The 27,574-nt window shown below is 43.8% G+C and overlaps 1 protein-coding gene across 1 annotated transcript in view; it reads left to right on the top strand.

Annotated features, from left to right (window-relative positions):
- The window catches only part of pacrg (PARK2 co-regulated), a 131,184-nt gene that overhangs the window by 6,392 nt on the left and 97,218 nt on the right, over positions 1-27,574 (top strand). Inside the window, exon 2 of the mRNA XM_061082147.1 lies at positions 11,244-11,378. Within this exon, the coding sequence (XP_060938130.1) occupies positions 11,244-11,378 (135 nt within the window). The remainder of the gene's footprint in view (positions 1-11,243; positions 11,379-27,574) is intronic.

Raw genomic sequence — 27,574 nt, 5'->3', positions numbered from 1 at the left:
GGCTGCTAAAATGTCTGTGACCTTTTCCACGGTTGAGGAAAACACCATCTGGAAACTTCAGTCAGATATGGAGAAGTACTTCCACAGCGTTCTATCATGACCTTATAGAAGTGCTCAACTGATTATATCCATTATGTTTGCTTTCCTCAGAGCTTCGTTCACAATTACACTGGCCACTCTGTTTGTTGTGTTCTCCTTCAAGCCCTTGTAGCTTGCATTCTAATTAGATGGCTTTTAATGGAGAATGCTTATTGCTCCTTACAGGGCCTGCATTTTCCGCTCCAGAGTTAATTAGCTCTATGTCATGCGATAACCAACATAGAGGACATTTAGATCTACGCCTCCTCTATGAACAGTGTCCTTCTTCTATCAAAAGAATGCTAAAGGCATCGGCTAATTTACGTTCTTTTTATTCCACTTAATCTCAGTCATATCAAAAAGCACAGATGAATATGAGGAAATACTTTGATGTTTTAACATAAAACAAAATCTAAAAAAAACACAAACACAATAGCTGACACGGGTCCCCAAGTTCCGCGGAAATGTCAAGGGAATTACCATGAAAGTGAATTTGCTCAATATGTTGTCAGCTAACGTTGTTTTATTTCGATTTAATAAGCTTGTTGACAGAAAGACATGAAAGTCCACAGTAAAGCCATAACTCAAAGCGGCACCAAGTGCAACACAAGAGTCTTTATTAGTTTCAGATTGATGCAGTTGTTATTTGCCTGTCCACTGCCCACACTGTTTAAATGTGTGTCCATGTTTGTGCGTGTTGACCTTAAAATGAAGTGTGGTCACACACACATTGTTGGCGCATTGCTGACTTGAGGCAGCAGAAAGTGATTGCACTTTTGAACAACAGAAACCTGGTATAAAGTCAATGATGCTGTATTTCCCTGTTATTTTAAGGTCACAATATCAAGCGGTACCATGTACCCACATCGGTTGGTGCACAACATGCACACACTACAGCAGATGGTGAGCATGTTATGGTACAACAAATATGAATGTGTATTATATGGAGATAATCAATATAATATATGCATTTTAAAAGCATGTAGAATTGAAGCAAATGATGTACTAACGTAAATGAACGCTAGGTCAGCTAAACTTAAAGCTAAATCTGTCCACTCTTAAGTGTATTACACCGACAGGACATTAGACATTCATCCACCAATCCTACATCATTATCAACCACTCTGACTTGTCCTTGCTAAAGGAGATTGGGCCCCTCTTTGTGTTCTTATCTGCCGGTGTTAGGCGTGTGTTATATACCTAACTGCAGCTCACATACTGCCTGCATCATCATAGTAGGAACCAGTAGCAGAAAAATCAATGTATCTGACAAGCGCTGTTGTTCAATTTCAATAATACCGAATGTTGGCCTTTGTTCACCGACCCCACCCCCCACTTTGAAAATCTTTTAACATCGCCATCATGCAAGAACATTGGCCTGACCTTTTTGAATTTTGCTGACCGGACCAAAACGGGTTGTATGTCTAATACCTCAATGACAAAATCCAGCTTGCATTTGTAGTGCATTGCAAATGAGGTAGATAAATAGTAGATAAAAGTTTAAACAGTACATACATATTTCTGTCAAAATACTTATAGGATGTTCTGTCTATAGAGAAGAGGGATGGAAGGTCAGAGCAAAAGTTCACCGTCGCCAGCACCTTGCACACTGCATGCATTTTAAAACACACAGCAGCCGGCTTCATAGATGTGCTCCAGGGCAGCAGCGTTCTTCATCTGGTGCCAAGAAAGTAAACCTACAAACCCTTTAAGACTTGAAGTAGTGTGTGCATTCCCTTCAAAATTCCACAGTGGATTACTCTACTATTAAGCTCATGCCTCGCATCCAGCTGAGTCAAAGTGCTCCCAGTCGAAGGCACGCTGGAGGCAATGGCTCTGCTGCAGCGAGCTAGAGAGGGCAGGGAAGGGGAAGGGCTGAAAGGCAAAGCACTCTGATACTGTCAGAAACGATCCAGCGTAAAGGCCCAGCATCCCTCTGTTCCAGCCACCTCTCCTCATTACCCTGGCTGTCCGGAAACACCAAGCAAATTCTACTAACGAGTGTTTGATCAACACAGCGCGATGTGGCGGAGGGAGACAAGCAACCTGCTCTTGACTTATTCTCTGCCCCCCACCTCTACTCCATTCTCTCTCTCTCTCACTGCCTTTCTTTCTCCCCCACTTTTTTCTTTTTTTAGTCTGTCTTCTTCCCACTCCCTAAAGACAGGAGAACAAAGGGAGAGACAGAAGAAAAGCAATATAACCTCTCTGCCCTTATCTGCGGAGCACACCAGAGCATGTCTGGCCTCAGACGCGGCTTTGCTTGTCCTTTGAAGGCCCTCATCTCCCTTTGATTTCAGCCAAATGGTACAGCACAGTGACAGATGCTCAACTTTCCATCTGTCACTCTGACATCCATCTCTTTAGTGTTGTGGAATCTAACCGACTCTGTTTGGTCTGTCTGTGTGTCTGTCTGAATCAGGTTGTGACATGGATGCTGATGCGCGGGCTATTGTACGAGACTCTGACCAAGACCTTTAGTTGATAAAGATAAAAGAAAACTTTTTAAGGTCGTCCGCACTGTCTCGGCTGTATTTTTGCATTAACATTTAAGATATTTGGTTGATGCTGTGAAACTAAGTGATTTAATGAGGAGTCTAAGGGTCATCATCACATTACCTTGAAAACATTCCTTTGAGATGGGCCACAAAAAGGCATAAAAACTCAAGCCAAGGAAAGTCATAGAAGGCAGACTTTTTATGAGAGGAAATTGGAGTGAGTGGAGGGGAAAGATTGGAGAGCCAATGTGATTCAGGGGGGAGAGGATGACATAGCACACCTCTTAAATAGATGAGTGTTCAGTTTATGATTGAAGATGAAAAGGATGTTCTTGCTTGGACTGACCTTGGAAGGTCATATGAAAGTTTTGGCTACATTAATCTGCTAATTTAATCATTACTTGGGTGTGGTCTGTTTTAAACACCTTTTGTGTATCGTTGGTGTTTCACAATGAGATGAGGCATACCTGGCTGCTTTTGTAGCAAACCTTATTGACCATTGCTCATTTGAACAGCCCATAGAAATATGGAAAGATGGACGACGCATCTCCACTTTCGCAACTTGCAATGCAGAGTTAAAGCTGGAGAAGTAGCTGGGGTGATTGGATAGATACATGGACAGATGTTGTATGAAACAGGGATAAAAACCAAAGTGAATGACTTTCACACTTCTTTCTGAATACATCTGCTCAGAAGCCATGGGTGGCTTGCGCAAAGTGTTTCGAGCATGCCTTTGCGTTATCTCCCTTTTATTTGTTTGTTTGTGTGAATGTGTGCACATGTGTGTCTGTGTACAAGTGCCTCCCTGTAGCTCAGCTAAGCGTTGCCTCCCAGTTTGACAGAGCTGCTGCAGCAAGCACAGTGTGGGATTCAAAAGTGCATTATTCTTCTTTCTCTCTCGGGCTAACCTAAAGGGTGGGCAAATAATTCAGAGCACTATGCTTGCAGGAGGTCTCAATGCCAGACCTCCGTTCCATATAACATTCCATAACAACCTATACTGGAAGACCCTTTCCTGTCTTTGTGGAGTTAACATATTTTGGATTAAGGAAAACAAATTTTGTTATATTCAGATTGAGAGAAGGTAAAGACTGTGTGTGTAATTTTGTTTGACTAAATCATACAGCAGAGTTAGACAGCTACGAGTCTTTGCTGTCTACAAGCAGGGCATTGTGCTTTCCCCATGTTTAATTTATATAAAGGTCAAATTTTAGAACAAACCAAGCTTTGGTCCCTGCATGGAGACTCTGTGAGTAAACCTCTGGCATCATTTTAATAGACAGCCTCAAAGGCAGTAAAACTGATTTCCAGGAATAGAAAGCCACACTGGGTATGTGATACGAGCAAGGGCCTGCGGTTCTTTTTGCAATACATACTAATAGCCTTGATAATGTTCTTCACTGTTAAACAATATTCCCATATCGGAGATTGAGCCTCTATCTCTTGCCATGTGCAGTCTACTTATCTACCAAAGACTCCTTCCACTCCTCAGGGATATGTCTGTGCCGGGCTACCTGCGACACCTGTGAATATGTGTGGGGTGGTTGGTGTGGTGTGGTTGCAGATTGTCTGTCTGTGGCTCTGTGGTGAAATGAAAGTTTTCCTGTGGCTCTGGGTGTGTTTGTTTCCTTTTCCTACCCCTGTGAGCCTGTTGCTACCTAATCAAACCTTCCACACCTCCCAGTGATGCTTTCTCACATATGTGTGTTGGTCAAAACAGCACTCCTCCTATCTTCTCATTTCCTCACCTGCTTCCACCCTGCTTGTACCATCTTAGCATCTTCTCTCCTGGATGTTTATTTCCAGGGCTGTTTTCTTATCTACTTTGATGACCATCTCCTTATTACCTGCAAAAAAAACCTGATGTTTATAGTTAGGGATGAGTCATGCAGCTATTCTGAGCTATGGCCAGCTCTCCATAACCCCTCCAAAACAACGTGTTGTCACTGACTTAATATTCTATGAGGTGGTTTCCTGTGTGCCATATATTAAATCCGGTTATGAGGATGTTTATTGACGAGAAGCTACTTATTCGGTGAATAAAATTGGTAGGACATTGAAATTCCTCTTTCTGAGCAGCAGAAGTGGCAACTTAAACAAGTCAGGGATGCAGTTTTCCTTGAGTGTCTCATTAATTTCATGGCCCAGTGCAGTGTTTTAATATCTTCAGGTGTCGTCACTGATTAGGGCTGTAAAGACGAAGCGCTGCATCAGTGTGTGCCCGCTCCCCCAACAGTTAGGACAGAGAGGGCTTTGTTCCCTTTGCCTACACACATAAACACTCATATACATGCACCCAATTAGCAAAGGTAGCAGAAAATGTAACATAAACTTGGCAAAATTAGAATGTGATGTAGAAAACAAAAGTTTTTCATGACTTGTGCCAGAGGACTGTTCATTTTGGCCATTTCAGCCCCTGCCATTTTAGCATCAAGCCACCAGATGCCACCACTCCCACTCTAACCCAATTCCTTCATTACCCTAACCACTATATTTACTTATCCATATGTTCCTTCAACAATGTTCATATGCCAGAGCTTTTCCCCAGGGCTCTTGGCTTCCTGCTTCTACCAATCCACCTCCAAGGCTGTTTCTGTTGCTGCAAGCCTCTGTGTGTCTGCATTCGGTTCCAGAAAGACATTGAACTGTGACAGTATGATAGAAACATCAGGTTCCCAGCCAACTCACAGAGTCTGAAGCTTGGCAAGTCTTTTTTTTTCATTACCCGAATTGTTCATGGGAAAAAGGTTCCTCTTGCAATCTCTTGATTGTCCCTGAGTCAGGTGTCCTAGCTGACATTTCATCTGTTCTTGGGTCTGTTCCTAAGTTTGAGGTCCCAGCCGACATGTCAGCAATTCCAAAGCTGGTTTTTGCCTCAGATGACATCAGGTTAACTCCGGATCTCCAGTTGGCAGCTTGGTCAAAACCATCCCTCCTTAGTTGGCCTACTGTACCAACCCACAGCCATACCTTGACCCACCCACATCCTTTAATGCATCCTGCAGCCTTTCCTGATCTCCAGACCATAACCCGTCTCCAGGTCATCCTTCAGAATTGCTCCTTGCCTACTGATGGGACTCTTCTCTGCTGCCTCCCTCCTGCTTGGTTTCCAACGAGAATCTGCCTTTGGTCTACCATTAGAGCTTGTCTTTACCACAATCCAGTAGAGTGGTCCTGCCTTTGTCACTACCTCTGGCGGCTGTCTCTCCAGCTTTTGAGCCATCCTCTCGTTGGGTCCTGCTACTTGCCACGCCCTCTGGATCCCCAGTTCTATTCTACATTCTACACATCTCTGTCCACTGGTCCATAGATCATGGACCACCAGACAGGACATGTGGGCGTTGCAGGTTGATGTAGAGAGGATTATTTTTAAACAAGTGCTGAATTATTGGTCAGTAATTAGTTAATCATACAAGTGTGTGTTTTTAAGCATAATTTGTATGCGTAATGTGTTCTGTTATGTGTTTAATTCTTTCCAACAGTATAGATGTACACACTGTAGTGTATCTTGGTTTCTTATAAGTTAAGCCTTCTGTGCATATTGTTTTCAATTCACTTAACAAGTTGTAAGAAATCATTTATTCTGCCTTTACCATACAGGCTGATTCCCTCTCTCTCGTTGGCCTGGTTCAGAATCCTCCCATCACACATCAATACCCCAGACTCATTCTTTCACATTCTGTTAATGTATATCTGTGTCTATGCCGTCCTTTTAAGTGAAGGGGTTAAACTAGTGCAGACAGAAAACAGTGGGGCGCTCTTGAACACTTAAAGCTTCTTGAAGTTTTTGAAAGTTATTCCTCTCGCACTCAGTTTTATAGTCAGTGGCTGTCACCTGTTTCATCGTCTTTTTTTGAAGTGACAGAAGGTGTGTAGTGTCATCTTTGCTCAGTGGTGTCGTCATTTTTCATTACAAACCTGCCCTTCTTCCTATGCACAATATGGTTGATGCAAAAGCCTCTGACATGGTGACAATTGTAAAGCTTTCCTCTTTGGTCCTGTGAGCTCGGAATATAATAATTTCCTTTGATCAATTTCCATCCGTCTGTGCTTTTCCTGTCCAGTGAGAGCTCTTTACTCACTTGTTTCAAACCCCGACTTTGTCTTTCACAACAGGCTTAATTCCTCCACATAATGAAACTCACTCGTCCACTGATTGTACTTCTTGCTGTTTGGTCATGAGAAATTAATGGAGTACAAATATTGCAGATTTATTCTCCTGAAAGGAATCAGCCTCCCACCAGTCTGTGTTTTGGCCTGCAGAGGAAATGAGTGTGCACAAATATCCCGTTGAATAATTGTTTGGACATGACCGTATAGCAGACATTCACTAACAGCCTATAAATACCACCATAATGTTCTCTTTTTTTCATTTAAATGCAGTTTGAAAATGCAGCATATATATCTCCAGCCCGGCCTGTGTCTCTGGTGGCTAGCCGACAGGCATCTGGGTTGGACTGTGGCAGAAAACGCACTGTAAATAAAAGAGTGTTAATTTTGTTGCCTGTGGCAGCAACAGGCATGTTGACCTTATCAGGAGAGCCCCGACCTGTCTATTCCATCCTCTGTGACTCACGTGCTCAGCTCCCTCCCTCAGCAAAAACGGCCTTCTGTATGGAGCTGGATTTCAATAACCTCTCGAGCGAAGACAGCAGCGAGATGCAGAGTGAGAGAGGGCGAGCAAGCGCGAGGCGTGCCGACTCCTTTTGCTGCCTTGGCATGCAGGTGATTTGACGCGCCCCCATGTGGAGTGGTACCCTTCTCCCCATATAAATGCAATACGTCCGAATGCATCTTTGCACAGGCAGACAAGAGGCAGAAAGATGGGAGATTGATATACATTAACATGGAGGAAGTGCAGTAGTGTGGACAATGCAGGGTAGACATTGAATTGACTGCCCTTTTCTAGGTAAATATCAGAGGCTTTCAGAGGTATTTTTGGGGTTATGTTATGGAGGCAGAGAGATGGAGAGATGAGAGAGAGAGCGATCGAGCTGGAGGCCCAGGCGCGGTGATGGATCACCTACATGCTGCAGCTGCCTTGCCACAGTGAACACACCCTTAGAATTGATGAGCCACACCTCTTGTGGCCCTGTCTCCCTCTTCCTCTCTCTTTTTCTGTCTGGCCTATCACATCCTCCACCTTTATCCCACTTCAGCCTCTCTCTTAATTTATTTCTTTCCATTTTTCCCCCCCGTGTGCCTTTTGACTGCCCCACCCACTCTGTGTGTCAGCATCAAGCAGAAGAGCCATGGAATTGCCATACTAATAAGGTTAGAGGGAGCATCTCTGTTTCTCAGGGCGACACCTTTATAAATGACAGGAGCATGAGACCCTGCCGGTGTTCAATCACCTCTGCAGGGGCTCACCCATGGGGAGCTCAGCATGTGCAGTATGTGAGTGATTGTGTCCGTGCATGAGAGCATGTTTGTGTGTTATTGCCTCTGTGGGTCTTGCAGCGCCAGGTCTGCTGTGGAGCTAGTCGGGGTGGACAACAGCATTAGAGAGGAAACAGATCTGTAGGCAGAGTGAAGGCGAAGGAGAGAAATGACAGCCTGGAGCTCATCTGACCACTACTGCCTTGTTATGACTCCCTGATGTGTACACCAGGGGCTCACAAAATAGACACTTCCTCCCTTTATTGCCTTACACCACCTCTATCTCTGCTCTGTAGTCTGTCGCCTCACCGGCTCACTTTATGGCCTCTACCTAGAAGAGGATGCTATCTACTCTTATAAGTCTATGTTACAGGCTCCTTTTGTCTGTCTTTTTCACAGTCTGTGTTAGTGTTTGAGAAAAGGGATTCATTTTGGAATATGCTGAGCTGCATGGGGTAGTCCTTACTTTTTCATGTTCCAACGGACCCATAAATGCATGAAGAGCAGGCCAAGGAAGGACAACCATTCAATTATTAAAATTTGTTTGGGATACATGCAGAGCTAAAAATGAAATGATGACGCTTGCTAGTAGTACAACAAAATCAGCAGCATTTCTTGTCATTAGCAAAAGAGAAATCCTTGCTCACTCTTACAAAACTGAATTTAGGAACGTTGTTTCTCAGGAAATGGACAAGATGTATTTCTTATAATGCTTGTCGTGTCCTGTTCATAACTTTATTTCTCTCCTCAGAAGGCAACAAAACAGAAGACCAAAATCAAATAAAAACTAAATCTGCATCTTGTTAAGTGAGTATGGCTATTGCTTTGGGATTCAGTGATAGCGGTTTTCCTCTCAGCATGCAAGCCCTCCACCCGAATGTCATGAATGGCTAAACGAGAGCAGGGCGCTCATTGGAATGGCACACGGCAGCTTACATCAGCGGCAGACCAAAGGGCTTTTGTGTTTGGCTTTTGCAAAGGTGAGCTGAGCCACGAGAAAATATGCCATTGAGCTTGCATGTCAGTGTATCTCACTGGCTGTCGGGGTGCAAGTGATCATAACACGAGGAGAAAAAGGGGGAAATGGCTGTGAAGCATGCAACACTTCAGCCATGAACACAGGCCATGGAATTGACTGCAGCGTCATCATTCCTGACCATAAAAGCTGCTCAGCCAGTCAATGCAGTCTGCGTTCATTCTCTCCTCGCTGCCCAGCCGGAGCTATTTTTAGCCTCCGTGTGCAGCGTGGCTCAACTGCCGACGGAGCTACCTGGATATGAGGGCTTTGTCACTCCTGCAGGCTGGAGCAGCACTGATCTTGCAAGCTTTACAGCTTCCTATTTCCACTGCGAGGTCTGCAAAACAACTCCTGCAGTGAAGGAAATAAACAAAGACGGACAGAGAAAAGCGCGAGGACAAACAGATTACAGTCATTTACGCTGCATGCGTCTAAATGAAACAACCAAAGGAATTGCATTCTCACATTTACTTTCTTTGTCCTTTGCTCTTGACGTGACAGAAAAACAATTCTAATGAGGCAATCTAACATGAAACGGTTCACAATGATGATAGGTTAAACAGTTCAAGCAATTATTGACTAATTGATTGAAACCTAATACAAATAGGAGCAATCTCACAGGATTACACAAACAATTTGTTTTTACTATTGTTGATGATTAGACACACCATTGTAGAGTCAAATGAAAGACAGGACTCAAAAGACGATGGGAGGCATATCTGTATTATTTGTTGTGAAGGATTTTCTTTTATGCTGCAAGCACAGGAAGCGATAACACAAAGTGCCATTTTTCAGTGTTTCTCATGCATTGTTAGTCACGGACCGGCTTTGTTTGTATAGTCTTTCTCCTGCAGGTATACAAAGCTATGCCTATTTAATTCAGCATAATATCATTCAACATTCCCTGGCATGGTAAACAAGTGCTCCAAATGAATTCATTTGAAATGACTGCGCTACAATTCCATGGTGCATTAATAATGTTTAAATGCAGTGAGGGCTCAGAGACACTCACACAGGGAACCTCATCATAGTTTCCTCCTGAGCCGAGATGTGCCGGCACCATGTCGCTGTGCCACCTCACGCATGCAACTTAAACTCTGATCCATGTTGCATCATTCCTCTGTGGCACTTTTACCAAGCTGCATTTGTGATTCCAAGCTTTTCTATTTAGTTCTTGAATTATGCAACAAACAGGCAACACTAGTAAATGATGTAACGTGAAAATCGAAAACAACCGTTGGCTAGAAATAATCACGTAATAGACTAAAACCACTTCTCTCTCAAGTTGCACACCAATCTTAGGCAGTCCTGCCAATGATAACACATCCAAGTCCCACTTTGCTCTGCCTGTGGGCTGCTGTGGCAAAAATCCTGCTTCTCAGTGGGCGGTAATCTGAGGATTAATGACAGCAACACATCTGCCAGTCATGTAGCAGTGCAACACAGATGGCGGGGGATTCACACGAGGGACACGGACAGGGAAACCATTGCCTCCAACATTCTGTCATTTATCCACTAAAACATGCTGTTTGCAAAGCTGTAACGTTCTCAATCAAATCAATCCAAATTCCTCCAGAACATGAGTAGCCCCCTCTTGAACAATCCAAGCCCAGTGTCGGTACCGAGACACTCTGGTCATTTTTATGCCGGATAATGAGCGTTTCTTTGTTTTGTATTTCCGGGTAATTGGCTCTTTCACGGGCCTTCTGTATGTAGCATTTTTATATGATTGATTAGTTACACCAGTTTGTTTGTCCTGTAGATGATATTAAATAAAAATAAAATCTTCCCTTCCTCTCTTTTCCACTCCTCTGTGCTGCATTTACTCACACCTTTTGTATGGGTTGTGCTTTCAATGACCCCCACAACAGTAGTAGGAGACACTGTGGCTGATGTGATAGAAGTCCCATTGGCTTTTCCGTGGCACAGTAATAGCACATATCCAACATGGTGGCAGAGTAGAGATGATCCTAACAATGCCTCAGGCAGTGCCTCTGGCTACAGGGCCAATGCACACACACATGCACACACAAGCGCACACTATCTGTGTGTTGCCTTCCTGAGAGGAGCAGAGAAGCAGGCACATGTGTCTCCCTGAATTACTTTTAAGAAAAGGCGGTGGGAGTGATTCTATTCTTTCAGGCGAAAACAAAGTCAATTCTGATTTCATAAGACAACTCTCTTACTCGCCGTGTATTTCTAATTCTGTTTGTTTCACTATTTTTTTCACCTTTCTCTTCATTCTGATTTTCCCTCTTGTTTCTGACCAGGTGGAGGGTCCTCCGGCCGCGGGGGCTTTTCGGGAACGCCCGTCCAAACCAACCACCTTTCGCAAGTTCTACGAGCGTGGAGAGTTTCCAATGGCACTGGAGCATGATGCCAAAGGAAACCACATTGCATGGAAGGTAGGGGCGCTGCGCTTTGGTAAGGATTAACTTAGGACTGTTAAAACATAGTATTGACAAGAGTGTCGTGTTTGTCAATACTGTTGTCAATTATTTGCTGCCAGGGGGATCTATTTGGACAATTTAAGCACATGTTCTGAGATCATGATGCTGGTGCATTCACAACGTGTCCAAATCCTAGTTTTTAGTTTAGCGGTGGAGAAGAATGTTGCTCTGTCAGACACATGGTTTATAAGAGTTATTCTTTATAATTAGTCATGGTTGTGTTTATTGCAAAACATGCAATAAACCACTGGGAGTGCCATCTCCCACTACTTTTAAAAGCCAGGTGTGTTTGGACCTTGGTGGATTGCTATTCTAAGGGGCGGTTTTGCCAGGTGGTGATAAAGAATGCAGATGGTTTGTACCACCTGCATGTGAATAGTTTGCCAAAGTCATTGTATATTTGCCACTTTCCTGTTGCACTTGATTTTTTTGGGGCCAGCTTGATAAATGTAAAAATTATTCCAGATGTTCTTTTTTCACATCATCTAGCATCGTTAAAACTTCTTAGCCTGTGTTCACTTGTTACTGTAACAGTATCATTAAGAGCAAATGTGCTTGTCTGATGCATGGTGGGCATCGTTGGATTAGTATTTATTATTTCATAGCATATTTTGCAAGAATAATATTAATAGTTATGAATAAAAACACAAAGCATTTTGATTTTGGAAGTGTTTTCCTATGTCAGTGGCTGAAGTGTTTGGGGAAACCTAGTGTGTGTTACATGTGTGTGTATTTCAACACACGTGCCTGCCTACAGAAACCATTAGGCCCCTGACTGCCACAGTGTATGTGGGAAGGATGCATTGTTCTAATCACTCCATTGCTTTATTTCAGCCCCCACTGTGCTGCCAGCTATTCCATAACTTCACACCCACTGTGCAGCAACCAGTCTTAATGACATTTATTCATAGTAAGCAATGATGAATGAATAAAACAAATTATGCCTCTTTCCTACCTTTTTCCGACTTCAAAGAGAGAGGGAAGGCTGGATGGGTGAGCGAGCTCCTCGGTAGTTAGCTGTCTGTCTCCAGGTGAAAACACTGGAAAAGCATCTCTCTTTTGTATGAATTATTTATGTAAAATGTTCAAATGAATCTTTGCGTTTGCGAGAAAATAATGGATTTCCTTTGTGCTCTGCCCATGGAAAAAGCACTCAGCAAACAGGATCTGGTGTATGAAATTGTTGCTGTCATATCCAGTGTGGCTGTTATGCTTATTGATTTCCCCCCAATACTCATACACACACTCTAGTCAATTTTAAAATGCTTGGCAAAAGGAGAGGTTATTGCTCACGTCAGCTGTGGCTCTTAAGATTTGCTCTTTGATTGCGAACAAGTATTCTGGAGTGTTTTCTATGAAGCATTAATTAATGAGCTACATATTTATTTGTTGCTTTTCGGCTCTTTTTCTTAAATGTATTCTTCCTCAGCCTTTTTTTTAAAGCAACCCAGGTAGCGATGCTCGGCACTCTGTTCACTCCTCTGTGGTGCAGTTGTATATGTGGGTGTAATGTAACAGAGAGTGTAACCATGATTGGAGTAAGTGGAGAGGGGTTGCTGCGTGTTTGCACTGAGCTGCCCTCAGGGCACATGGTTCAAGACGGCAGCTCAGGATCAATCCCAGTCTGAGAGCTCAGGCCCCTGGCAAATACAAAGTCTGGGCAAAGTAAGAAGGAGAGAGAGAGAGAGAGAGAGAGAGAGAGAGAGAGAGAGAGAGAGAGAGAGAGAGAGAGAGAGAGAGAGAGAGAGAGAGAGAGAGAGAGAGAGAGAGAGAGAGAGAGAGAGAGAGAGAGAGAGAGAGAGAGAGAGAGAGAGAGAGAGAGAGAGAGAGAGAGAGAGAGAGAGAGAGAGAGAGAGAGTTTCTCTCTGAAAGAAAAATAAATGGTGTGTTGATTTATTTTGTGGGCTGAGTACTCAAGCATACAGTGTATTTGTGTGCCCACATGTGTGTATGTGATGCATTTGCAGTTTGACCGACCGCATGGATGTGTGTTTGTGTGTGTTCGGGTCAGGGGGTTCGGCTTCCCTCCTACAAAGACGCTGTGTGCCCGTGTTTACTTCTGTGCAGCAGCAAACAGCCGATGCAACTCACCTCTCAAATTGACCATGAAATAGACAAACAGGCTGAATATTCAACCAAACAAGTCTGTCCAATCAATATCAGCACCTCCTCGGTACAGGTGCACGTAGCTCCTCTCTGCCTCTCTCCACTGACATGGTCACCCCCCCCTCCGAGCAGCAGGGAGCAGCAGCAGCAGGCTTTCTGTGAACTGGATTCATCCTGTGCTGCATGTTTTTACCATGTCCCATAGTAACGGCAAGATTATCTTTTGGTGTTATGTCCATCACACCTCTGTTGAGACTTTTCATCACTATACAAATATGTCTCAGTTGTACCATCTCTGCTAAGAATACTGAACACACACACAGTGCACTGAGAGCACTGGAGGAGGGCTGGGTGGTATATCCTAAAATGTATCTGACAGCAACAGTATATATTATGGTATAGTCTGTCGTCGGACATGATTTGAAGATTATCGTCTTATGCTTGTTTAACAATGTGCATGGAATGGAAATTACACAGCTCCTTTCTTCCCCCCTCTTTTTCATTGTGCACGTCTTTTTCAGCCGTTTCTTCATTTCTCAACAAAGCAGCGTGGGTTTGCATATTTTCCAGACAAATCTCTGATGCAGGCTGATGACAATGACGAAGCAAATCTTCGTCTTCATTCTGACAGATGAGATGTGGTTTCATGCATTGCTGCCTCTCTCTGGTGTAGTTACGTCATTGCCAGTTAAGATCTGCCAGGGTGTTTCACTGGTGAACAATGTAGTGTCAAAATCTATACAACAAGGGGAATTCCGTGTACGTTCTATAGGCTACTGTTTACACCGTCAACCCCTGTCTGAAAAAAACAACAATATACTGTTTTTCAGCTGATTTTGTTGAGTACACTTGTAAATTGGGCTTTGGCAGAGAAAAGACACTCTGGTAACCAGCTGTGATAGACACCTTTATTAATAACAAATTCAATGGAACCGTTACACCAACAAACTCCTGAAAAATGTCAATCTGTCTCCTTGGCCTGCTAAATGCTTTTCTTTAACATTTCAGTCTCAGTAAATAAAAGTCAACACCATTTCACGCTGGGAGTTGGCTTGAACACAACTTGCAAAATATGTGATGGATTCTCAGAAGGTGTTAACCAGATCATTTAACAGTTAACAGTTTAAATACATTAAATCCAAAATATTGCATATTGTGGTTTTATTTTATTTTGATTTAATTTTAAAATAGAATATTATGATTTAACCTCTTCCTTTCTTATGAAACCACATTTATAGTGAGCTTTACTTGTTAATGCCATGCATGAGTACTCCATGGTTACAGCATACCAAAGTGTGTTTGAGTTGTTTGACCATAGACAGAATTGTAATTCTTGTCCTGTACACACACACACACACACACACACACACACACACACACACACACACACACACACAAATAAAAACTTTTAATGCTCCCAACATGTAAGAAACATGTATGAAAAGACCCAAACAGCAAGACTGTAAGTGGACTTAGTGGAGCTGTGGGTCTCTCCCTGGGTGTCTGCCCCAGGCTGGTGGCTCTGTGCCAGGCCTGTACCCTGCTTAGTTTTCAGTCAGGAAACACCCTGATAGAAGATATTGTAGAACAAGAAGAACATTTACAAAATGTGTGGGGTCCCACCGATAAAGAATTATGAGCCTGTGGACAAACAACTTAGTGAGTATGTGTCTGTGTTTGCGAGAGGTTTAATAGCGGTTGTTTGGGTCTGTATGTTCGGGGGAAATGCAAGTGAACTAAATGTCAAGGGCAAGTTGAAAAAGGGAAGGTTGTATCTGAAAGGTAATTTGGCTCTTCAGAGGTAAAAGCCTCAGCTGTAATGGCGCGCTCAGGTAAAAGCTTTACATGTGTGGGGAACATGTGCGGCGGACAGATAAGAGAGAGAGAGAGAGAGAGACGAGTGAGTTCCTATCGTCTACGTGTGTTTGTGTGTTTGCACGTGTCTGTGTGCAAGGGTGTACATATGTTTGTGTGAGTATTTGGCCCCTGCCATAAAGTAAAAGCCAAAGGCCTGGAACACAACTGAAATCTACAATGCACCCGAGTGCCAAAAGAGAGAGAGAGAGAGAGAGAGGGAAAGAGTGGGACAGAGAAAGTTGGGGGAGAGAGAGAGAGAGAGAGAGAGAGAGAGAGAGAGAGAGAGAGAGAGAGAGAGAGAGAGAGAGAGAGAGAGAGGTCCACAGGGACTCAGCAATCAGGAGACATGGCAGCCGTTTGGCTCTCACTTATAATGGATGAGTTGAGGTCTTCCTGCATTCCCTGTGGGGCTTGACTCTCCCATCTCTACCCTCTGCTGAGCTCTGCAGGCTTCCAGCCAGGCCTCATGGTACACAGACACACACACACACACACACACACACACACACACACACACACACACACACACAGACACACACACACACATGCCCTCACATGTACTATACACTGGCTAAGCAGCCTTGTTTATTTTATTCCATCGATCGCCTATCTGCTTTTATCTTGTCCCTGATCTGCTGTTCAGCTCTGTGTCCTGTATGCTCCAGGTTGTTGTTCTCTGTCCTCCTTTATAAATCCTGCCTGTCTGTTTCTGCAGGCTTACAAGCCCCCCCCCCGCCCCTGGCTCATGTACTTTATCTATTCCCCCTTGTCCTTTTACGGGGTCTGTCTGGGGGCAGGAGGAAAAAAGCCATTTCATAAAAATATCAATGCAAACCTGATTTCGGCTTCACCCTCCGCCTCCACCCCCAGCCTCACTCGGCATGAGGGGAGCAAAGATGGGGAGGGGGTTGGTGGGGGGGGGCAATCAATTAATCTGATCAAGCGCTTTAGGAAATGGAGAGCGTAAGCGATCCTAGGGGACGGATATCCATCTCCTTGGGATGATTGAATTACGCGCAGAGTGAGAGTTGGAGAGGAGGGAGGGAGGGAGGGAGGGAGGGAGGGAGGGAGGGAGGGAGGGAGGGAGGGCTGGAGGGATGAGGTGGTTACGGTGACCGAGGCGGAGGGAGCACATGTGCTTGAGGAACACAGTGGGAGTGTGCGCTTGATTTCGAGAAAGTGAAAGATGGAGCAACCGAGAATTAAACTGAGCAAGAGCGGAAGGAGTGGGGTGAAGAGAGATGAGGTCATTGCAGAAGCAGAAATGAAGATGAGCCTTATTTTTCTCTCCCCCGCATCTAACCATTTACATTTTTATCTGTCATACCTTATGGTTGATAACCCCTTCTGTTGACAGCTATATTCCATGGCACGGCTACACCATTTTGCTTTGGAGTCACTTCAGAGCCGAGTGCGACGCTCCTCACAAATTTGTCATTTAATTAACAGTAAATTGTCATGCAGTATGCAAATGGCCCAGCAGTAGGGAGAACCTTTATGATAAAATAAGGGCTGCATTATCGTCTCGTATCTAAATTATTATAACATAATTGGCACACTGCGTGATTGACACGAGCTTACTGTAACATAATGCTAATATTCTCTCCTTAGGATCTATTGAAAAATAGGGGAAGCTTAAAATAACCCTGTATCCCTAAACATTATTTTTGAAGAGGAGATACGGTACAATAAACAGCGAGAAGTACAACAGCATGACACTTTCTCAACAGCCCTTTCATTGAAATGCCTCGGTGAGTGAGCTCCTCCATTGTTTTGCAAGCTGCACAATATGGTGCAACATATTGCTCCGAAATGCACGGCTCCTTTTCGAATGCCACACTCCTGCAGAAAATGACCTTCTCTTCTACTTCTGCTGAATGCATACCATACCTTCTCTTCTCCTCCGTGTGAATGATTCCTTATCTCTCGTGAGCACTAGAGCTTTGTCAGGGAACCTTTGAATAGACAGAATAAAATGGGGTTAACCATGCGTTTTCTCCAGCTCCCCGGCTGAAAGCTGGATACTCCGGGGGGATAGTTCTGTGTCATAAGGAAAAAGATGAAACACAATAAGAGGAGAGAATATGAACAAGCCCCCCTGGGCTTTCCCTGAGAGGAGTGAGAGGAGGGACAGAAGGGGGTTTAGATTAGAGAGGTGGAAAAAGCACCGGGCCGTCCCGCCGAAAATGAGAGATGAGAACGAGAAAGAGTAGGAGGAGAGAAAAGGAGGTGGAGGGAAAAAGCCTTACAACAAACAACACTGGCTAACCATCAAGGCCTGTACGGGCTGCCTCCCTGGAGGGAGAGAATTGTCGAATGACTGCTGGGAGAAAAGCCTGATGAGTTGCAGCACTGCCATGCTGCTGGTGTGACTGCAGGAATGGAGAGACTGTGGGAACGCAGGCATCCAGCAGAGAGAGCTTGTCTGCAGATCTTGAGCTGCTGCACCGCCTGCTGCCCTCAGCCATTATTCATAGCAGACGAACTCTACATGAAACTGATGATGGTTGTTTAGCCCGTGGGCCTTCCACTCTTGCTGTTGTGTGAGACGGTTGCAAAAATGGATTTTTTTGGAGAAAATGGGGGATAACTGTAGACGCTTTTATTGCTGAAGAAGGCTTACTCCGAAACTGTTTACCTCTTTAGTTCTGTGGAAGAGTAAGGAAGAAAGTCACCTAACTCCTATAGGGGCTCGACAGAGTTACAGCCGTATAGATTTACATTTCTTTTATGATCCCAATTACCGGGATTGGCAATAATTTCATGTGTAGCGATCACACGTTGCTGTGACCGGCAACTGACCACTTCTCTTGATCATCTCTCCTCAATATAACGTGTCACAGCTTATATTGACACTTTTATTGAAACATGCAGAATGAGTTTCTCACTCTGTACTGTGATCTGTTATCGTGAGACCCCGCTGTTATGTACTCTCTTTATCCCCAGGCTCACATCGTCCCCCATGGACACCCTGTTGATCTCATCTCCACCACAGCCCACCCCAGCCTCCGACGCCAGCTGCAGCCCCCTGCACAGCGGGCTCCCCTGTGCAGAAGGGGACTGAGACAAATGCTCCCTCCCTCCCGTAGAGACTCCCTGACTCCTGGTAGGCAAGTGGGAATAATGCTTTGGATTGCTGGGGGTAAAGAAGAGGGAGAGTCAAGTGATAGACGACATCACGACAAAGAGAGGGGAAGGAGATCGTGGAAGGGGCAGGGTGGCTACCAAATTAGACAGAGACAGAGGACGAGAGAGGGACATGGCTCGTCTGCCCAGGCCACAAATCATGTCCCTGAATGCAACACCAATGCTGTCGCCCCCTCCCTCACACAAAATAAGCCAGAGATCTATTGATTGGCACTCGTATTCGCTGGCGGGCTCCAGCTCAAAATGGAGCCTTTAATTAACTTAATGGACCAGCTGCAGCTGTGTGCGAGCCAATGAGGGAGGAATAGAAATGGAGGGAGCGAGTGAACCAGCAAAGACTATAAGTGGGGTTAACTGCAGACTGCTTTTATTATCAGTCAGGCTGGACAGGAGAGACACAGAGAGGACGAAGGAGGTGAGATGGAGTGGGCTGGGTCTCCTCAGCAGCTTCTGTTCCCTGCTTCCTGTGGCCTAGCTGACCTCCTGGTGCCCGACTTTATAGGAGATTTGTATGAGCTGCATCATGCATTAGTGGGTCTGACTCTCATTGTGATGTCTGCAACTCGTGAGGCTCCACTGCCCCCCCCCCCGACATTTGCCCCGACAGCCGGAGCCCCTTTTCTTGCCGTTGCTGCCCACTCTCCTCCACCTTCCTCTCTCCTCCCCTGCACACCATTCTCATTCCTGTCCACTCATCCGTTCTGTCAAAGGTTAATTGGTTTGGAAATGATTTGATTCATTCTGGACTTTAATGCTGTTATCATGCTTTTGTTGGAGGAAAAAAAGAGAGAAAGAAAAACTACCCCCCACACATGCACTTAAGCCTAATTTAAAATAAAGAGGAAAATGAAAAAAAAAAAGAAAAAGAAAATCCAATTTAATCTATTTTATTTTTTCTTACTCTGGCTCAGACTTGTCCCCACAAGTCTTTTCCTTTAAATTATGGCAGGATTTCATTACCTTGAAAGCTTTTCTGTCCCCTCCCTCGGCTCCCCTCCCTGTCTCCAATACTTTGAATGGATCAGGACTAATGTCTTTCTTGTAACCTCAAGGTCGGAATATTTGGATCCGTGGAAGCGCTCAAGGGTTTCAGTGATTAATGCACTGTACAAAGTACCTTGGAATAATGCGGTGGCTGATGGCTACGCAGAGTGATCAGTTGTGCTCCTCCGCACACACACACACACACGCACACACACACACGCACAAATATGCAGACACACGATTACGTCTGGTGGAGATCGTTGGAGGTAGAGGTGCCCCCCCCGACAGTGCCCTTCATGTGGATTGTGGAAAGGTATTCATATTCAAATCGGGTTACCTAGAGAACCTCTTTTAATTCTTCCAGACAGTTCTTTCCCAAGGAGCTTTGTGCATTTCTCTCTTTACATCTTACATCTTTTCTTACCTGGGATTTGTTGGACACAACCAGGCCATCACTTCCCTATGAGCTGGTAATAGGATGACTGGGTTTCATCGGTGCACATCATTCTCAGTGGAGCGTCTGAGTAAAAAAAAAGTCCAATTACATCCCTGTTCTTCAACAACAATTTCACTGTTCATTTACCTATTAGTATGACACGTCAAAATAAGTAATTAGATTGCGCCTAAATGTCAAAGGGAGATAGTTTTCCAGACTTTAGTATCTTCAATACAACAGCCACTGCTCGATTGCTACTGTGGTCTTGATGTTTTTTGCTGACACAGCTGCGATGTCTGATAAAAATGTGATTTTCTCCGTTGCGGCCGGGCCACCTTGCAGAGGTCCTCAAAGCGGCTGCTGCTGTGCACAGCATCCACGCCCTATTGATCAGAGACACAGAGGCCTCTGTATTGAAGTTGTTTGCAGAGCTGTAGATGCTATCTTCACTTTTGTTAATTATTTACATTCGGTTCCACAAATCTGATCAATAGTTAATTGAGCCAGTGCGAGCTGGAGACGAGAAAAAGGACAACTTTGTCTGGAACTAAGAGACAAAGTCTTCAGTGTTGCAGTATAAAGGACTTTTATTGTCGTCCATGCTCTTACATATAATGTAAATCTAGAATCATATAATGTGTGTGTTGGCTGGTTTGAAGACAAAAGCTTTGAACAGCATCATTCTCGTCTCTTGTCTTCACTCTCTTAACGGCAGCAATAATTCTAAATGGCAACATTTTAAGGGAGTGGAGGACTCATGGCCATTCACTTGATTGAAGCACCATTTAACGTGGCAGGTGGCTGACTAGAATACACTTGTAGTGTTTGTCTCTGGTGGGCTGTTGGGAAAGAGAGGCCACTGAAGTCCAGGGAGCTGTATTTATCAAAGAGTGCACACAACAAAATCTGGGTTTACGAGCTGCCTCGACAAGGTAGTTGCTATTAATGACCCACGTGTACACATACACACATGCCTGAGAGAGGTGAACAATAATAAATCATCATCTGTTCTACATCTAGTTGTACATAAACAGGCTCATCTCCAAAGACACATTCAATCAATCCTGTGTAGCATGTGTCCACAGCTTGACTTAAAGGAACATGTGCTAATAATTTGCAATGGGCCCGTGTCTACTCAAACTGAAGGCTTAAACATGTTGCCTTAAGTACAAAAAGAGAAGTCTGTTTCAAATTATGTAAACGTCACTGCCCACACACTTCCATGCTTCCTTCACATTGGCATGATGTTAGGCATTACATCCAGTAGAAGGGACCACATGCTGAGTCATTCGTCTTTGATAACAACGGATATGTCGGCAGTGAAGGAGGTTTGGATAATGTACGTGTTAGCAAAAAAGGCAAAAGTGAGAATTAGTCACTGTGCCTGTAGTTTCTTACCAACTCACAAAGTCGGAAATTGTGTCCTTGTGTCCAATGATTTCCTGTGGTACTGCTCCCTTTTTTCTTTATTTTAAGACTTTAATTTGATTACTCTAATATATCCTAAATGGTTGCTTGTAGGAAAACAATAAGCAAGAACAACAAAAGCAACTCGGCAGACAATGATGATGAGCTAAATGAAGATCAGCTAAACGTTTCACACGTGGCATTTCTAAAGAGGGAAAAACAGGCATGACAGGCACTAATGCTGTGAACTCTGTTACACCTATAATAAATGTGAATTTGAAATAACATGACAAATTGCAGCAAACTATACAGGGTAGCAGAGTACTTCAGTGTAATATTCAGCTGACAAAATAGCTGCAATTATTAGTATCTCTGAAACACATCACACCCACTGAGACGGCAACTCTTTTGACCACAGATGAGACTTTACCAACTAAGTGAACACACAGTTTGAAGTTTGTGCAATTACCAGTTGCAGCACAGCACAACATTTACCCAACAGTCTGTTAAATTAAAAACTAAGATACCAAAACACTTTAATGTTTTTAATTAGTACAGATTTAACAAAACCTTATGTCAATAACAGATTGTACAATTTCTTGTCTGCAAAACAAATTTGGCCTTAGGTATAATAGTTAGTTCCTAGTATTGTTGCAATTTGTAGAAAGAGGTAAATCTTCATCATCATATCTTGTTTAGAAAAATAAAAGTATTGATTGGCCAATATGAGCCTTTCACAGACTTATTAGTATTGTAGTTTATATTTGCTAATATGTGCCGATATGAGAAATCTCAATTCAATTTCTAAAAAGGTTGTTTTTAATTCATATTTTAAATGTATAGTTTGTGGTTAAACTGTAATATATCAAACCTCAATTACATTTATTTCTCTCAGGGGTTTATAACATCTAAGGAATCACTGCCAACTTTTGAAAATATTTAATGTTTATTTTCTAATACATCAGTATCAGAAATGTTTTACTCCCCAAACTCAATATCAGCATTTTCCCACCAAAATCCATATTGGTCGGACTCAAATAAATACCCAAAATCTGTTGGCACACACATACCCAGCAGGCTTTCACTTTCCAGACAAGGAGTGAAGAAGCTTATGTATTTGAGTCCGTATTTATTTGTGTGAATATGTGCATAGTGACTGACAGGAGCTGATTAAGGTATGCAGTAGCGGCTCCACTTTAGTAATCTGTCCCGCCACGCCTCGGGGGATGGACCGCACTCGCCTGGATCTCTGCGTTAATGCTGCAGAGCCCAAGATGCATTATGAGGAGAAATTCATCTCATTGTTTCTGTTCCCATTTACCGGTTTGAGCCGCACGTTTGCCATTGTTAACGGACAGACGTGTCAATGACTAATCTGCCTCGGTGTTCGACCACCACACCTTGTATTGGCTTTCCCTTATCTCACTTCTGTTTTCGGCCTGTCACTGATAAGAGAAAAGGCAGGGAGGTGGGGTGTATGAATGTGTGGAGCTGGGGGAAGTGAGAAAAATAGAAAGGAAAAGAATGGTAGTAAAAAAAAATTATATAGTGAGCGTAAGAGCAAAAGAGAGAGAGCGAGAGAGAGACGGAAATAGAGAAAGAAATAGGGCATGATTAAAGAGAGAGGTCTCTGAGGTGACACTCTTCCCCCGTTTCCCCTGTTTTGTGTTCGGTAGTTTGTTGAACACGCTGCGTTGTCATTGCCCTATTTCACGGGAGCAGATAAACAGCACCTTGGTTTTTTCTCTCCTCTTCTTGGGCCATATAAAGAGGAAAGACACGCATTCATCCTTTTTTTTGCATCTTTAGGATAGCCGTATTTGTTTTGGAAAGTGCATACCGAAACAGACACAGGCACAAGTCCCTATTTGTCAGTGTCAGGGGGAAGATCCAGTAATTTGAGTTCAGATTGATGAGCGACAGCAGAGGCGAGCAGCGTGGTGTCGTGACTCCGGCTTCAACTCTGTTTTGACTCGACCCAGCAGTATTGCTAAATCTGCCCCGTTACATGACGGGCGCTCTGGCTCACCTCGCCTCGCTGAGACAACCTCTGGCCACAATCCTGGTGTCTTTGTCAGCTCAGAGCAGCTGGGCCCCCGGAATCGCTGAGCTGGTGGATTTTCCTCTCCTCTCCTCCCTCACTCAATCTCTACCCCCTCCCTTCTTCATCTTCTTCCAAACACCCACAAATCAGCATTTTTTTCCCCCCTAACTTTGCTGTCACCCATTCACACATCCATGGACCAGAGGCTTTCTCAGCGCCAGGGGACTGTCGTCTGAAGACAGGAAAAAAACCCCAGCTAGATCACATTCTTACTGTCAATTAGCAGCATGCAGACACTGTCCCACTCAGTGCCTTAACAAAGACAGATGTAAGAGAAAGAGAGAGTGAAGGAAAAAAGTATGACGAAAGGAGAAAAGGAATTATGAGAATAAAAAGTAGACACACAAGGGCTCCATTAAGTGGTCTTTTAAATGCACGAGTGGGCAACAATTCAGCTTCTCTTTAGTCTCGGAAGGACCTGTCTCAATTAGCCTAACGAGGCACAGTGACTCTGGCTTCCTCAGCCAAAGGCTACGGGAGTCAGGGTGTCCTGCACGGCCAGGCAGGAGAAGCTGGGGGAGCAGAGGCCTCAATGGGTGTGTATTTCCCTGTGTGTGTTAGTTAGAGAGAGAGAGAGAGAGAGAGAGAGAGAGAGAGAGAGAGAGAGAGATGTGCGATGTGGATGCCCTGTGAAGTTAAATGGAGCATGCCGGTTTCCCAATGAGCCAGTGTTAGCTGCCGGAGTGACACACAGTGACCTCCCACTAGGCCCATCACTTTCTCATCTGTGGTGTCAGGCAATGGCAGTTAACCCCAGTCTGCCCTGAACCTTGGCCTTCACTAAACCAATACATGTCTTCAATAAAGGCCCGGCATGGAGCATGCACGCCACCACATGTAGGCCTATACCTCTGTTGTTACCCTGCCGTGTAAAGGCAGAATTAAATCAGCTTGTGACCAGGAAAGCCTGGCTGTTGTTATGAGCTTCGAGTCGACGGTTGGAGTCTGGCGGTTTGGAAATGACATAATTTTTCCTGGTACAATACAGTTGGCTTGCTGCTTCCCGACACAAGGTAATGGAACCAGCCTCGGTGCTGTATATTACCCTGTCCCTCGACAAACGCACAAACATGCCACAAACTACACTGTTGTGGAAGCTATCAGCGTGGTGTCATCATCACCATTACCCTCATGTATCCAGCATTCCCCTTCACATGACATTCCATTAGCAATTCAACACACTGCTACTCCACACCCGCTGGCCTCTCAGGAATACATGTCAGCGTAAGAGCACCAGGCTTTACAATTACTGGAGCCCTTTTTCAAACCAGCCCCTTCACCCACTCCATACCCACTTCCACTCCGTGTGTGTGCATTCATTCCGAAGGGCTGCCACATTTAGCACCATCTTAAACCAAATAGCAGGGAGTGGAATTGGGTAATAAAATCCTCCAACTGCGAGTCTGTATCGATGCTGACCATGTGCGATGCTTTTGTTGTGTTTGTCATGGAACACGCTCTGTGCTAATGGAAGTTCCGTGAGACTTTGAACATTTACTTGTCAAGAAAATCTAATTATACAGACGTGTACATCTCAAATGTTACATAACGTATAAGATCAAATGGAAGCTTATGAATATTAGAGGTAAAAACAAGAAGATGTCTGCATTTAAAGAAAAAGAAATACCACCAAAGAAGCCCGAGAGTAATTGCATTTTCTCCATAGGCTTAGGCCTACTGTGGAGTGAATGTAATGAGTCTGCCACCTCACCGCCCACACTGTTATTTATGTAGCCTATTATTAGTGCTGTGTATTATAAGATGATACGAAACCAGTGCTCATGAAAAGTTACGACAGCTGTTGTTTGTGCAGCAAAGAGGGAAGTTCATTTGCTGCTGTATGTATATCCCACACCTGAATGAGCAGTGCTTCATTCAGTTGGGAATGAAGCACTGGGAATACAAACAGAGTTACAATCTGTGACAGTGGGAGTGGGCAGGGTTCCAGCATCATAAACCCCTCCTTAATATTTACTTTTAATATAAGACCAACATCTACATATATATACCCAATAAACACTGCATATTGGTTAGTATCTACTTTCCTTGAAATGAGAGAGTGTGCTTATTTAAATTATTTGAAATGCCATTGTTATTCATTCACTGAATTTCCATCTGACTGACTTCTTTGGACTGCTGTCCCCAGCCAACTGGTGTTTTTGCCCCAGTGAGCAGATGGGCCAAGAGAGGTCAATGCTGGCTAGTCCAGACAAGAGGAAAACAATCCTCCACAATTACATAACTCTGCGCCTTTCTAATTATTTGTCTGTCTGTTGTTCACACTGTCTCTTTGTCCATCTGTTATTCTGTTTGTCCAATGCTCTTCTTTGTCAAAGCAAGAAGCATTTGAAACTGGTGGTCAGCTTCTCATGCAATTTGTTCTCAATAAGGGAATTGTTTTTTTATGACCTCATGAGCCTTTGTCTACTAGCAGGTCAATATTTCCCCTTGACCTATGGCAAATATCACACAGATGAAACACTGTATTTCCATGAAATACAATGTGGATATTCAGGGTCTCTGAAGGATTAATTTCGGTGATACTAAACGTTTCTTTTGATGAGATTCATGTTATAATCCAACAAGCAAATGCACAATCCTTACACGTTGAATAATGCACAATGCAATGGGCTAATTGCCAAGACTCTCCAGCATCAAAGAATAAGTAAAATGGGCCATAAGTAAATGTGTTATTCTACTGAAAAAGTTTGTTATGAGGAGCAATGAACACACCATCAAAGTTTTTTAATAAATCAATTATTTTAAAAATAATTAATCCAAAGAAAAACATAGAACAAACAAAAACACATACACAAACACACAAAATATGAATCATCATCTCTATTTCTGGGATCCGGGCCACTGAGCATCACTGCAAAAGGTCGTTGAGGTTGATTAAAAGTGAAAACCAAGCCTCCATAGCTGATTCCATCGCTCCATGGACTAACAGCGTTAAACTTTAAACTTTAAGTTTTCTTTTTCTCAACAATTGTTTTTTATCGCTGTTTCTTGTGATAGCAAAGAAGGTGTTATTGTGGGGCCAGAGCTCTCACTGATAGACATGTCACCTTTCACTTTCAATCACTGCGAAACAACTGAAATCATTTGTCATTCTTTCCGGGCCAGTGAGTGAAATATGACTCACAGGCCTTAAAAAATATTGAAATTGAAAAAGCACATCGGAACGCGGTCCCTTCGTCTCAAATCTCCTCCTTCTTCCCTCTAGACTGTCAGTCCCACAGAAGAAATGGCTTCCATTTAGACTCTCCTAACGGTCCCTCTAATGGATCTTTGTGATTGAAGTTATTTACGGCAAGATTCATTTTAATCTGTCATTGGGGGGTGGGGGTGGTCTTTCCAAGGACCATTACAAAAGGCTGTACCTTACCGGATGCTCCTCCTCTTATAAAAGAGGGGAAAAAAGAAGGAAAAGACCAGTGATGATTTAGCTCATTGCCATTAAGTTGGGGTCTGAATTTCAGTACGGCTGGCAGAGCTTGGCTTTAGGTGTGAAAATGTCAATAGCCAAGAGTGCCGCTTCTCCCTTGTCAGCTCTGACGGAAGAGCAACAACCAGCCAGGCTGCCATTTGTCTTCCTGAGTGAGTTTTCTAATAATCGTAATGGCTCTGGCAATAAATTACCCCCCTGGCCCGTCAAAGAGAACATAGCGGAGCATTTAAATCTAACAAAGAGCACCCACTCCCCCGCCCTATTTCTCCCAGATTTTATTTTTGTAAAACTTACTAACTCCCTCATTCCCCTAAGGAGCACTTCAAGCTCATATTGAATAGGCAAACCCAGAGCTCCAGTATATCACTTCCTAACTGGACAGAAAATCCTTGGCTCACCCTTTCTCCAACGCTGGAATACAGTATAGCCATTTCCATGACCATTTTCTTAATGTAAACTGGTATCATCCTATGTTAACTGTTTGAATTATGCAGCAATGTCCTAACTGGGCCGGTCACCTGTCTGGTGGACTCCCACTATAGTAAAATAACAAATTAATGGGGATAGCTGATTGGATGGAGACGCCATGTTACCCTTGACCCCGTCATCATGCCCCCTCTCAAAGCGAGTGTTTTTCCATCGCCCTCTCGGGGAGTCGA

The sequence above is a fragment of the Limanda limanda genome, chromosome 12 (genome assembly GCF_963576545.1).
Source record: "Limanda limanda chromosome 12, fLimLim1.1, whole genome shotgun sequence".
Taxonomy (NCBI): Eukaryota; Metazoa; Chordata; class Actinopteri; order Pleuronectiformes; family Pleuronectidae; genus Limanda; species Limanda limanda.
Note: the sequence above shows the minus strand (reverse complement) of the source record. Positions and strands in the feature narration are given on the sequence as shown.